General features: G+C 43.1%; 1 protein-coding gene across 1 annotated transcript in view; it reads right to left on the bottom strand.

The window, feature by feature from the left end:
* LOC103908101 (interleukin-2 receptor subunit alpha) overlaps nt 1-8,986 on the bottom strand; it is a 15,443-nt gene extending 6,457 nt beyond the window's left edge. Inside the window, 1 exon segment of the mRNA XM_009290421.2 lies at nt 8,911-8,986. Within this exon segment, the coding sequence (XP_009288696.2) occupies nt 8,911-8,986 (76 nt within the window).
* Between the last annotated feature and the right edge of the window lie 5,992 nt (nt 8,987-14,978).

The raw sequence follows: 14,978 nt of genomic DNA, 5'->3' as shown, positions 1-14,978 counted from the left end.
CCAACACCCCCAAGTCCTTCTCCTCAGGGCTGCCTTCAATCCATTCTCCGCCCAGCCTGTATTTGTACTTGGGGTTGCCCCTACCCATGTGCAGGACCTTGCACTTGGCCTTGTTGAACTTCATGATGTCCGCACAGGCCCACCTCTCAAGCCTGTCCAGGTCCCTCTGGATGGCATCGCTTCCCTCCAGCATGTCGACCACATCACACAGCTTGGTGTTGTCAGCAAACTTGCTGAGGGTGCACTCAACCCCACTGTCCATGTCGCCGACAAAGATGTTAAACAGCGCATGATGAATAGTTGTTCATCATCTGGCATCTGCCCTTGACTCCCAAAGTGCCTTCTCCTTGAAACAAAGCCATGCCTTGCCAACAGCAACCCAATCAGCGACTCCCAGACCCAGTCCTGCAATGCCCTTTTCTTTCAGAGCCACCCATCACTTTGTCACTTTGATATTTTCTGCCCTTTTTACTTTTCATCATCTTGCCACTTAGTAAAAGTCACAAAGTTTGAGGAAGGCGACACTGAAAAGTATTGTGAGCAGCTTAACAGCTAAGGTGTGTAAGGGATATTTTAATCCCCTTGTATCTTTGTGTTACCAAAGGATTCACCTTGTAAACTACATCAGACTGTGGCTTCGAGAGAAGCGACTGTACCCGAAATAGTTAACCACATGGTTTACCACAGACTGTCAGGGTGATTAAAATTAAAGAGTTATCAGATTAGCAGCAAGTTGAGATCATGTACTCTCACTTTCCCTGAAAGCTAAAAGCATGTTTCCCTCAAGACTTCAAAAGCCTCTTTGAAGCAGACTGAAGATCTGAATCTCAGCATGAGGCACTCAAACCTACAACTCTTTAGTCTCTTCTTAAGAAAACCCGCAGCATTTAGCCTACTCATCATAAAGGGCAAACATTGTTTTAATCAATGATCAAATGAAGTTAGGGTTCTTCTGAACTTGCACGCGTCAGATAAGGATTGTGCAGAAATGGTGCACACAGGTGACAGCAAGCACTACCCATCAGGCTGGTGCTCTTGGATCAACTCATCCACATTGCAGCTGGATCTCAGGCAACACTCCTAGGATCCAGCCTTTTCATTTCACCCACATTGCTCAAATGCTTGTCTTCTCACGTCTAAACCACTGCAGTATCTACTTCTTTGGCCTTTACAACCAAATTCCTGTCTCTGATCCAGAAAGCATTTGGAAAGATGAATTTCCTAGGTCTCATCATGACTTTCAGTTTGCTTCCCTCTGTTGACTTCTAACTGCTTCACTGTCACATCAAATATTTTCCTCCCCTTCTCAAGAACCTTCTCCTTATCAACCATCATAACCTTTCAAAATATTGGCTTCTCTTCCCGTGCTAGACCTCCTCACCAACGTGTTTGATACCAAAGTCATCAGCTGTGGGGTTTATTGTTGTACAAGTCCTCACACTGGGAGCAGCCGTGCATGAATATGGACATTTCAAGATACCCATTGCCATTATTCTTCTTCACTGTCTTTAAGTATCTTATACATTTTCAGAGGTGCTTTTCTTTAAGTGGTCTTTTACCCATCTTTCAAGAACAGGTAGGCACCCAACATGCTAATCAGCATTACTTCTGTACTTTCTTGCCTTACATTGGGATCCTGAACTTGCTCTGTTTGTCAGCTATTTGTACCATGTCTAACAAGTCCTAGCTATCAGCCAGGACTCCAGGCATTGTGGCAGTAGATGTGATAATAACTCATGATAATGACTACACTCTCAGTGAAGTCTGTCTGAGAATGGAAGCTATAGTTTGGCCATCAAACCCAGAAGAGCTCCCAGTGCTTTGACATTTAGAAGCATCACAGGTTCAGGCTAATTGCTGTATTCAAACTCCCATCAGGGAAGAATAAGTATCCCCCAAAGCTGCAGAGGCCATAGGTGGTGGCATATACGTGTGCAAGGGTCTTTCATGGCACTGGACATCTCAGGATAGTGTGGGAAGACTGTGCAGAGAGGAAGCAGACCTGGTGAGATGTGGATCATATTGCCTATGCAGAATGACCTCTGGAGTGAATCATCCCTAGAACTTCATTCAGTCTTTGTGCCCGAGGAAACTGCATGGTTTGCCCCTAAAAAATCAACATCCCTGCCATGTGGGTGATAAAAGAGCTGGGATGGGAAGAAGCCAGGAAACTAGGGAATGGCAGTGTAGATTTACTCCTTGACTAATTTCTGACTTTTTACATTTTTAGGGGAGAAAAACTTTGCTTTTTTTGCTGTTTTGCACCTGGTTGGGAATTAGTCTGTCTATTTGTTTGAGTTGGTGCGATAGGAAAATATAAATCTTATAAAAGGCCAGCACACCTAGGCAAAATCATAGCCTCTGGTGGCCCACTTTTGCATAGCCCAGTTTTCCTCTGGATTCTGCATCCCGCCACAGCTACTCCAGGGCTACAGTCCTGCTAGTATTGGTTTAAAAGACTGCCCTCACATCACCTTCAAATCTCCTCTTGGGGTTTTGTTTGCCTCCTCATTTTCCCTCCCCACATCTCCCAGTTCTCCATCCCCATGACAAGGTGCTGCGTGTCCCTATTTCCTTCTCTTTCAGTCCTGATGTCCTCTGTCCTCCCCTTCCTTCATTCACAAGCTTCATCAGCCCCCACCTACCATTCCCATTTCCTACACCCCAAAAGAGCCCTGTGACTAATTTCTTTGCACTTAGAGGTACTAACATGATGTATTGAAATAGGCCAAAGAGAAAGGTTGGCGTAATTACATTCAGGGGATTTAGCACTGCTATCGGTTGCAGAATCGCTAGAATCCGTAGCTCTCCTAAGGCAGCTGGGAATTCGCATTTCTCCCCCTATTAGTGGATTTTTGGTGCCTACAGCATTTCTGGAAATTTTGGAACTGGTTTCAGATATTATCATATAGTGGAGGGAGACATGCCCTTGGAATTAGAAGGAGACTAGTGAATTCAGATGATAGACATCTGTGAAACATAAAAACTAAAAAGGAGTTATTGCATCCTCTGGTGTGCTCCCAAAATTAAGTCTGATAGGTTTTCTGAGACCTGCAAGCCACTCCTTGTCATCTGAGCCACAAGATAGGTGGGATTCCTGCTATTTCTGCTTAAGTAACGGTGTCTGATGCTATTTGAGGTGTCTTAGGGCATCTGGGACCTCCACATAAGCTGTCAGATATCACACAGGAGTTATTGGGGGCTGGTGCCAGGCAGAATACCCTGCCATGCCATCTTTTGTGAGTTCATTGCCATGTGCTAAATAAAGCTTAACTGCCTTTGGTTACCCTCAGCATCTAGCATCATTATTTAGGCTCAGTGGAAAGAAACCCACTAGCTAAATCACCATCAGTTCTTTCAGTACTTGGGTTTCTTCCCTGAGGTTTCCCATTCAAATACGTTACTGACCCAACACAAAACTGCTCATAGTGGACATGCTGGCAGGATTAGGATTTATGAAGCTCTCCTGCCTATTTCTCTTCCACGTCTGAGTTCACAGAGCAGTGTTAGACAAGGCACGTTTTGTCCAGAAGAAGTGAATGGGGAAAATTTATAACGGGTATTTTTAGTATTGGATAAACACAGTGAGTCATGCCATGATAACCTAAAGTAAGAATTTCCTCTGTCATGTGGCTGTGTGTCACCAGCGCTGACATTATTCTGATGTTAAGTTAAAACAGCAAGGTGCAAAAATAGGACCATTTTCCCCTAAATACAAAGGCAGTAAGACGGGATCGGTAGGAAACTGGCTGTTCTGAAGATCTGGGTAGAAGCAGTGGAAGAAACCAGGCACTTCATACACCTGCCCAGTTCAGAGATGAAGAGAGCCTCTCCCCAGAGATACCAAGAAATCAAACCGTGCCAAAACCATGAAGACATTTCCCCAGATGTGCCTGAAAAGCTAATTCAGCCCTGGGGGTTCATATGCTGTCTGAAACTATGTGCTCTCTAAATAGAGCATGCCTCTTGAAGATGAAACTGATATGGGTGAAGAGAAGGAATTGATACCGGCAACTGGACTGAAATGGTAATGAACTTTTTCTAACTTCAAAACTTATTCCCAAAGGGTCCGTTAGCAATCTAGCTACAGCTCTGCCTGCTTCTTTCCCCTCTGATTAATGTCATTTACTGTCTATTTGGATTTGTAAGCTGGCAATAGATCCCAGCTGTGGGGCTGTGGTGCAGACCTGAAGTTTATGGTAATTTGCCTGTGAGATTTTGATTAGCTATACTGTAGATTACACAGAGATTATCTTACAAAGTCATGTGAGTAGTAATGAGTCTGCAATTTAAGTGACAGAAATACAATGCAGATGAAATCACCAGGTGCAAGATTTAATGCAAACAGTGATGGAGGAGAGGTCAGCCTTAGGGGGCAGGAGATGGGTTTTAATATTCCTAGCAGTGGAGAAGAGGCATGTCCTATTCTAAGGACAAGGCAGTTCAATGCCTGCTGAGTTTGCTGTACTAAAAGATGTCTCTGTTGGAAAGACAGTGTAAAATAAGCTGGAATATGAACTGGCAGGAGCTGTCCATTAGCTCCATCAGCTACAGTGGTGGAAGAATGCTCTTACATGCTCACATCGATAATTAGTGTGCTTTAGCTAATGCATTGATACCATTTTAAAGCTCACTTTGCTGTGAGTTCCCAGCAAAGCAGCCTGCAGATGATGTTGTGTCTTCTGCCGACCCAGGTGTTTCTTGACTGAATATCTGTCTCCCCTCTTCCTAAACACAATTATCCCCCTTCATCACCAACTCACTCCTGTTTTAAGGCATGGACTGAGTACCACCCAGCCGACAAAAAGCAGACATTCCAATTCCCTCTGTAGTCACTAGAAATACATTTACAGGACATGACTCATTGCACCCTTATCTGCAATCTGGTAGATGAACTGTGCCCTGAAAGTGCTACTTTCTCTCCCCTGGCTATGAAGGGGGTCCACATGTCCAGTTTGATGGAGACGATGGTGCAGACGGCTGAAGTTAAGTGAGATGAATCTCACGCCTGCCCTGGCAGGGAGGCTGGGCCGGGGACTTGGACTGCAAATGGGGAATTAGAAGAGGGAGCATCAGGAAAGAGGGAGAGTGTTTCCTAAGGCAAGGAGAGGGAGGAAAACTAGCCCAAGCACAGTGCACTGTGTAGAAAATGTACGAAGTGGAGAACGGGGAACATTTGTTTTTCTTATTCTGTTGGGTTTGGGTGTTTATAACCTTCTCGATTCTGTGGTAAAGCCACAGAGCTCAAACTCTTTAAAGGCAGCCACCGCACATAGCATGGTAGCAGAACACGGTGTCTGGTTTTGAGAATATCGTATGTGAAAGCCTTGTTTTGGTGTGTGACATTTGGGATTTGAATAGGTTTGGCTACGTTTTTGCTTAAATCTGTGACTTCAGTAGCACCCGCCTCTTCGTTATTTCATCTAAAGGGAAAAACACATTACTGAAAAAGAAAATTGGCTTTTTAAACAGCAGCAGAGATTCAGATCCTTTTCTTTGGCTGGAACTCTCTCAGGCTTGCCTTTTGTTGGGCTGGAAGGGCAGTAGAGAATGTCCTCCCTGAAAACAATTGAACTGGATGACAAGCATGTGTCCCAGCCTTGGGTAACAATGAAAAAAGGTCTGGTGGGACTCTTTTGATTTCAGTTGCAGCTTTAGGACTCATCTCATTTGACTTGTGGCCTTAACATGGAAGTGGCCATTGAGCTTTTCGCTGGAGCTCTCAAGAGTGGGATGGAAATTATTTGTTAGTGTTGATGATTTTTCTGACCTTGTAATACACGAAACATTTTTCCAGATAAAGAGGGCTGTATATTCTTTATCTGGGGGCTCGCACGTTACAAATGGAGAACATAAAGAAAAAGCAGCAGATGACAGAGTGCTGCTACCGTGGCAGGGCTGAGGAACAGGGAGTCAAGTGAAGAAAGTCATGGAAGGACTTTGGAAATGTGAGTTTTGGAGAAGCTTTGGAGGAGATGGAGCAAAGACTCAGTAAGCCAGGTTGTTCCAAGGTTCAGAACCAGGGTCAGGAGATGGAAACCATGGGTAGGAAACATCCAAAAGCTGGGCTTTGAAGATACAATTAATGCAACAGGAAAAACAGGAGAGATAAAGCTGAACATCGAGAAAGCAAGCAGGGAGACCAAAATTGCAACACTCTGAAGGCAATAGTGAGCAAAGTCCAAGGTAGTGGCTTTCTAGCAGTAGCTAAAGAATGGATTTTTTGCTGTGATGAAAGGGAAGGACATAACATCTCATCTCTGATGAGGTGGGGAGAAGATTTCTCCATCTGAAGGCAGAAGCAGATATTGCAGGATCTCTGCCCTAACATCTGCTTTTCCTCAGCAGGATCACAATTTTTTGACAATTTTTTTAACAATTTTTTTTATTGTAGCTGTATGTTGGGCACTTTGCTGCTGGGGGCCACTGTAGCTGGAAGGTTGATAAAGGTATTTGCTCTCTGGTTGACCTTACAAGAAACACTTGTATGTGTTTGACAACTTTAATTTATTCTGCATTGCATTTCAAATCCATGGGAGCGAGCACTAATATGCAAGTATAATGGGAAAGAAATTCCTCTCGTTGAAATGACTGAGATCTGGTACCCATCTTGTGTGAATGAAATTCAGTTGAATGAAATTCTTTCTTTTGTGAGTTTTAATCCTTTCCAGGTTTAACTTGCAAATCTATTCAGTGTATTCCCATAAGATGAATAGCAAGATGGAAAGGTCGTAGGAGCACAGACCAGCTTTTATCTTGTATTTGACCCTCACTAGCATACTTCAAGCCTCATCCATGCCTGCAGCTTCTAGGCACTGCTGCTGTGCAGAGTAAATCAGATAAATGTGGTGCTCTTCACAAGAAAATCAGCATTTCCCTTACCTTCTTTAGCACCAAGCTGTAGTTTAATTTTTACTAAATGAATGATCATCCCATGCCTTAGTTTCCCCAGATATGTATCAGAGGACGTTGCCCTCTCAAAGCACTTTGAGATCTATCAGTGAAACTGTTCTGTAAAACAAAGGCTTTTGATTTTCTTTTTCCCCTAATGGTATTTATTCTTGATAGTGCATTTTGCCAGAAACCCTCTTGCAAACAACATCTATGGCAGGATCTATTTACAAAACTGAACTTGCAGTGCTGGGACGAGCTGAAAAGACTATGGCAAAATAATATGAGTAGCACTGTACATATTGAGACACAGTTGATTTTTGACCAGTTTGACCTAGCCTCTTTCCCTTTTCTTTGCTTATGTCTGTTCCCAGGTCTCCTTGTTGATCCCCCTAAGGAATTAAAACCGATAGGTCCAAATTAGCACTGTACATATTGAGACACAGTTGATTTTTGACCAGTTTGACCTAGCTCTTTCCCTTTTCTTTGCTTATGTCTGTTCCCAGGTCTCCTTGTTGATCCCCCTAAGGAATAAACCGATAGAGGTCCAACAGCCACAATACTTCAGGCATCTCTACAATAAAAAGCCCTAAATTGGTAAAAGGTGGTGTTTCTTATCTTAGTGTATTATTTGCAGGGAGAAATTAAAAAAAAAATATGTAAATATTACGTTTAAACATTGGGAGAGACATTGAAAATAAATACAGGAAGCTGAGGAAAGAAGAGCTTAGTGGTACAGCGAAGAATGTGATGCTATGCATTTATTCATTCATCAGAGAATTAAATCACATCAAATTGCATAAAATGCAACTGCACTAACACCCCTCAATTTTTTCCAAAAGCCAGAAAGATTTCTGATAAATGAGGCTTGCCAGCAAGAAATCTCACTACCTGTCCCAGGCACAGTAATACAGAAAGCGTGATATAGGGGACCTGACTCATCCCAGAACCGATCCTATTTACATATCTCTGGCTGAACGTCTCGCAGTGATGTTCTTGCACGCAGCACTTAAATGCTTGCCGTGGGCACTGGCACTTCATCTGGCAATGAAAATGCCCCGTGAAGGAAAAGCTACAGCGTTTACTGGCAAAATACTTTAACGAGAATAAAATCACCTGGGGGTTAAATATTTGTGAAGGTACTTCCTGCATTAGTGGGTTAGGTTTATAAGCAATACAGTCTTCCCTTCAGATGCCCTGCGCCTAGTAAAATTCACAGCCCTGCTAGAGATGATCCATTAGCAGTTACAGTACCACTGCATCTGAGAACCTGCCTTGGGCTGTATCTGCTCACACCTCTCAACCTGGACATCATCAGCAGATACAAAATGAAATATCACATTTATGGAGCACCGAGAATGTAAGATTTTTTTTTTTCCCCCTCTGAACAAAGCAGTTTAAATTCAAATATGCTAATATATCACCAGGCCATTTCTCAATGCACACGCTTGTCACAATAAATAAGCCGAATATAAGCAGTATCACAATTTATAAATGTGTAAAATTATGCTGAATGAATTAGCTGCCTCTGTTCACAGTTTATAAGCACTACTGGTTGGGAGGCGTGGCTGAAAGAATACTCGGTATCTATAGTACCCATAGCAAACTTGGATGGCACCTTTTAACTAACAGCCTTGCTATCAATTTTACCTACAGAGGTACTGACATTTCAGTGTCTATTTTTATATTTCCTAAAATTACATGCAAAATGGAAAAAACAAATTCAAAGAGCTACCTAAGGTGCACAAGGCTGCTTTGATCTGCCCACTGTGCCAGCGATGGGTTGGAGGATACATACATTACTCAGACAAAAAATACCCCGTAGTGCTCTGGATTGCCTGCAGTTGGTTTGTGGGCACAAAACCCATTTCTCTCATTTCCTTAGAATAATAAATTCCTTAAGCTCTTAACATCTTTCCTTACCTGAAAGGAGTCAGGATGTTGCGAACATCCTCCAGCAGCCACCACAAAAAAGCAAATCGTATTTTCCCTCCCCAAAAGGCAGAAACAGTCTTTTACCTGGCTTGTTCCCCTTGACAGATCCAAGCAAGAGCCACATCAAAAGGCACTTGAGCTCCATGGGACTTGTTCACATCTTTTCTCCGCAACACTGAGGATGGTGAAGTTTCTCAGAAGCGATGGGCTGGTGCCAGCCAAGCCAAGGAGCCGTCTACTGCCTGGTTAGACCGGTGGGGAGCATCACCCTGCGTGCGCGGCAAGGACTTTGCTCTTTGGTCAGCAAATCGTCGTTTCGCTGGCTGGCTCCGCAAGAGAGAATAAAGGCTGCTCTCTGTTCAGGTATTAGTAGCTTTTATCCAGGAAATCAAACTTAATGCTCAGTGTGGCGGAGCGTGCCGTCGTGTGTAGGAAGTGGTTTGACACATCAGAGCTACTGGCTCCAGAGCTGTTGCACTACAGCTGAGGTCAGTAGAAGGGGACAAGATTTTAACGGGTTTGCCCGGCCACTCGGCCCCAAATCTGTGGCTGGACAGGCATTTGAGAGGGACCGTCGCTGTAGAATAGTTGTCCGGTGTATGACAACGGACCTCAGACACCATCTGTGGGCTCTCCCTACAAAGAAAAGGTCCCATGGGGTATCGTTTTGGCTTTTTGGAGGTCTTCTGCTAATGATGATAAAACCACACTCCATTCTTTTTTTTTGATGTATGCATGCTCGCAGTTTCTCTGAGTGACAGCTGAGCTTCTGAAGGATGGACAGTTTGATCAAAAAAATCTAGGCAGATGAGGCTGGCAGGTTTGGAAAGGGTTTCTCTTGCTCCTAAATTGTCTGGGTTTGCTATGCTTCAGTGAAACTGGTTCTTCCAAATGTCAGTGGAAAACTGGAAATTATGAAGGAAGTATCACACTTTATGTAGTTTTTCTACAGCCATTTCCACAGAAATTGTTACCTGTTAGTACCCAGAGAATTAGTTGGGATAGATGAAGGAAAAACAGATTTAAGCTATCTGTGGTATTCTACCATGATTATTACATGCTGGACATTTACTTCTCCTTTATAAATCCTTAATGAATGAAATCTTCCTAACAGGCATGCTAAGAAATAGGTGTGATACATTTTTAAATGCCGCTACGGCTACATCCATCAGTCGTAGCCACAGACACAGAGGATGCTGTGTTAGTATCTCTGTTCCTCACTATCAGAGACTCTCCTGTCCTCACACCCATTAGGGTGATGGTCCTGTGAAAGGCAGCTGACGCAAGGGAGCTTCTTTTGAGTGAGACCCGAAGCAGAGCTTTTTGGGGTGGTGAATGAAGATGCCATATCCATGGGAAGTTGCACAGATATGCATCTTCTCCCCCAGCACGTGGAAAGGTGCAAACAAGACTTTAGGCAGTGCTCATGAGAGCAGCAGACAGAAGAGATGCTACAGCCCCTGCTCGCTCTCTCCTGATAAATCTCCCTTTGCCCTTTTCAGTAAAGCTTTTGAGCAGCTTCACTGATGCAGATGACAAGTCCTCTTGGAGGGTCTGTTGGCAACAAAGCTTTGGCCAGGAGATTGCTGCCCAAACACAAATGCAACAGGGCACAGAGAACAAGTAAGACTTCTGGAGCAACTGCTGTAGGTAAAATGCTTTGCTCGCCCTGGGGCTGCTCCATGCTCCACAGATATTTACTGCCTTTGCTTTAGTACCAAATTATCTTCCATATTTAATAGCATAATAGGAAACACTCATGCCAAAGCCCACTGAAGGACTTGGAGAGATTTGCTCTTGAAACTTCTGTCCGAAAGTCATAGACCCCAGTTCTTCACCTTTTTCCAAGATACCTGGAGATATGCAACTGCATCTGCAGAACCGCAACCATCTGGGTTGGTAAGACATATTTGTTACATTGGACTGCAAGAAATCCCGGACTGTTTATCACAATTTGTCCTTCCCCCAGTAAACATGTGGTCTGTTCTTTGGAGATGCAGGGATTTACTTCCCAACATCTCCTTCTATTTCTTGCCTGGTCAAACTATTTAATTTCATAGCTATTTGCATGATGGAGACAGAGATGAGAGACCTTTTCTGCAAACCTTCAGCTCAATCTGCCTCTCTCAGCTATTCAGAATCCTGCCGGTCAATTAACGATTGCAAACTCTGAGCAGAGGGCAGCAGTTTGGACTGCAGGCGCAGATTCTCAACAAGCTGAATTTTTCCTTTTGCTGAAAAGAGGTCTTTTTTCAGCAGGTGAGCTGAGACACAATCCCTCTTTCCTGCAGCCATTTGCTTTCAAGCAGAAAATCTCCGTGTAGGTGGATAATAGCCGCTAAGATTTTATTAGAAATGGTGAGTTTTTATCCTAGCAAGAACATGCAAGGTACAGTCAGTTGTTGTACTGGAAGGAACGGTGACCCCAGGTGGCTAACCACTACAAGCACAGTTTGCATGAGAAAGACCCGTAACTCAGCATTTAGACCTTTTAAAGGTCAGAAAAAAACGGTTACCGCTTGTGAGAGCAATTAGTTAGGTCAGCTTTGTGAAATAGGTCAGCTTGCTGAACGATTCCAGGAAAAAACAGTGCTGCTTCTGCAAGCAACTGACCCAAAGCAGAGCGAGGCAGAGAAGGGGCGTGTGAGAACAGAGACACCCAGCAAGGGGGAAAGTTATCTAGGCACAGAAAAAACAGGGGTTTGTGAGGAAAAAAAAACATAATTAGCATTATAATTTAGATGATTAAAATTAGATGTTAGCAACAGAGGTGTGTGTCAATAAAGGAGGGGAGGTGCTGTGAAACCTGGAAAGTGATGGAGGGAAATAGGAGCATCTTGAGCATCTAGGAAGGTATAGGGGGAAAAGAAGGTGCTGGTGTCCTGTTGCTTGTTGACTTCCTTCCACTGATCACCGGAGTTTTGCTGCTCAGAGAAGTCCTCTCAGCAGAGAGCTGGGAGGAAAAGAGACCGTCAGATGACCCAGGTCACCACAGACAAGATTATGAAGGTCATTTTTATACAGTGCCACAAGACCAAGAAAGATGCAGAAATGGAGTCACCAGGGAGTAAACCACAGACATAGCTCCAGCCTTCTTTAGGTCTAGGTTTAACGAGGGCCTTTTGAAATCCTGCAAGTGCTTTTAAATCTCTTAGTGCACAAACTTCTTTGGTCTGGAGGTCTTGAGTAGCAGAGGCTGTAAGCAGATTTTACAGTGTGTCTATCTGGTGCAGTTTTATCTGATGGGAAAAACCAGAATCATTCAGAAGCTGAGGAGAAAACAAAAATTCATAGATGCCTGTATCAAGATCTCCCGAGACTTGGGAAACTTGGCCCCTTTACGTTACCATCTCAAATAAAGCAAAGCGGTCTTAAATTTTCAGTTAGGCATTGCTTGTTTTACAAATCCAATGATGTTGCAAGCAAAACCAAGCAGGTTAAAGAAAGGACAGCACTATGATCTTATTGCAACCCTGTCCAGTTCAAAGCAGTGGTAAATATCCACATAGCTCACTAAAATAAGCAAGCTTTGTGTTTTCTTTCTTTAATTCAACTTTTCTGCTGTGAATCGCTCTTACGTGAGCCCTCTATTCAAGGAATACCACTTCATATGGACCTTGCCTGGGGGAGTAGGGGGTGGCTCTAATAGCTAACTAAACGCTGTTAATCAGTTTATTGCTTATATGCCCTTGAAATTATGGTAGTGCTGGTTCTTAACTCACATTATTTATTTTTTTACTTGGGAGGAAATGTATTGGGAATTTTACCTTAGGCATGGGATACAGTGCTACTCTGTACTGAGTAGCTTCAGCTACTCTGGCTGAAGCTCAAATAGCTAGGTTTTGCACTTAAATAGGCTACTCTTGGCTTTCTTTACAGGTTACTTACAGGACCACGCTTAGTATTTTCAAGAAAAGTCATTAAAGATGCCACGCACAAGGGCCCTTCACATCCTCCACAGCAGCATCCAGCTCTGCTGCAAAGCAGAGATATGGGGAAGCCACGTGCTAGATCTGCTGCAAAGCAGAGATATGGGGAAGCCCTAGTTATACCACGTGCTAGGAACGATCATCTGAAATTCTTCACCCAACCTAATTATTTATAATGGCTGCTTTTTATTTCCCATAAAAGTGAGACAGAGCTGACATGAGGCACACAAATTTTGCATCTTAAATGGAGCATATTTGCAAGGTCAACAAGGATTTAGGTTCAAGTCAAAAGAGAGTTGTGTGGTCAACATAGTTGTCAAAGTTCCCCCTTGAGTCAATGGAGAGGGTCAACAAGTGCATCTAGAGAGTGATTCACCTCCTCTTCTGGACATAAACATCTATGGGATGAATCACCCATCTGAAATTCTCTCCCTCACATCTGCAGTCAATCGTTAAACCAGTATAACTATTTTAAACGAAACACAGGCCTTTTAGGTAGCTACAGCTGGATGAGACAAATCCACCCTGAAAATACGTACTGAATTTCAAAAGAGAATTTGAATTGCTTCTTTAGTGACTGAGAACATCCTCACTCGTAGTAGTTTGACAGTAGTGGCTATCAAACATCCTGGGCATGGTTCATTATACTCTTATTAACTATTCCTTTCACTGATGCCGAGTTCTGTGATAAATACGTGAGGCCCATAAAACTGAAAGGGAACCTCGAGGGTCCAGTATTCGGTGTTGGGATAAATCCATCCTTTTATCTGCTTTAAACTGATCTCCTACTAAATGTCTCCCAGTTCTGTTACTGTGGGATTCGGTGGCTAATGGTCTGCATTCACCGTATCCCTCACCTCCATGATACAGTCAACCTACCCACATCCTCCCCCTCTCCATGCTGAACAGTCCTAGACCTTTGCTGTCTCTCCTTCTAAGGCAACTGCTCCGTCCCCATGATTATTTTAGTTGCCCTTCTCTGCACTTCCTCCAAATCCAGTAAATCCTTTTTGAGATGCAGAGACCACAATGGCACCAGCTACTCCATATGTAGGCCCACCAAGTTTTTACATGGCAGCAAAATGATCTTCTCTGTCCCATTCCCAGTGACAACACCCAACATTGTCTTGGCTTTTTTGGCTGTTGGTGCTGTTCTCCAAAATCAACATGTTAGTATGCAGCAATAGCCAAAACATTCCCCGGGGGAATCAAACACCAAACACATTATTATGATTATTACTACAATAAAACAGTGTCTAATGAGCAGGTCTGGAGGAGACTTAGTTTTTAAACTTATTCTTCTCAGACTTAACATCTGGCTGAGATTCTGGCTTACGTGAAAAACACTTTGGAAGTATTTAGTTTCCATGTAGTGAGTAGTGCCACAACTTCATTAACACAGCAATGCCTAGATTGGGTTCTTTGATACTTCTCTGTGCAAATACAGCTGCATAGTAGAGATAACTTTCTTCTGTAGATATTCTTATTTGCAATCATCATTCCTCTGGCCCGAGCAGAAAAATGTCAGGACCTTAAAATAAACTGATTAATTAAGTATATGATTGCGTGTTCATATTTGTTCCTCCCCTTCTCCTTTTTATTACCATCAAGTTATAGTTAATCAATTATACTTAATCCTGTAAAGTGCACAAGTCTTATGACAGCCTCTGTAGTGAGCTCCTTATCCAAGACACCCTGTCTCTTTGCTTGACTTTAGTAAGAATTTTTGCCCTATCTGTCAAGTTAGGGAAATATAACCTAGCTGAATTACAAGGTGAGTACAAAATTGATTGGAAAATCCCTGAAAAGAAAGTGCCCTTAAAATGGTTCAAAACTGTGTCAAATGGAAGAGCATATTGAGTGGCACCGATTAACTGTCAGAAGAGAAGGATGTATTGAAAGGTGTTTCGCACGTTATAATGTGGGTCTTAGGCTATTCAGTATTTCAAGTTATCTGGATGATGAATATGGACAATCTTTACTGCATTTGCAGAAGATGCTAAGCCAGGAGAGACCATGCATATATTAGAGGGCAGGAAGGGAATTCAAAGTGAGCTCAATGCACTGGACAAAAAAATTAAGATGCAATTTAAAGAATAAGTGCAAGTATTATATGTAGGCAGAATAAAACAGCCTGTGAAATGGGGTAGTGGCATGACTGATTAGATAGCTGTTCTTCCAAAAACAAACTAGGGCTCACATGCAAAAGACCAATTGGCAATG

Source organism: Aptenodytes forsteri, unplaced genomic scaffold (genome assembly GCF_000699145.1).
Source record: "Aptenodytes forsteri isolate BGI_AS27 unplaced genomic scaffold, ASM69914v1 Scaffold173, whole genome shotgun sequence".
NCBI classification, from domain to species: Eukaryota; Metazoa; Chordata; class Aves; order Sphenisciformes; family Spheniscidae; genus Aptenodytes; species Aptenodytes forsteri.
The sequence above is the reverse complement of the archived record's forward strand: the minus strand, read 5'-3'. Positions and strand labels throughout refer to the sequence as shown.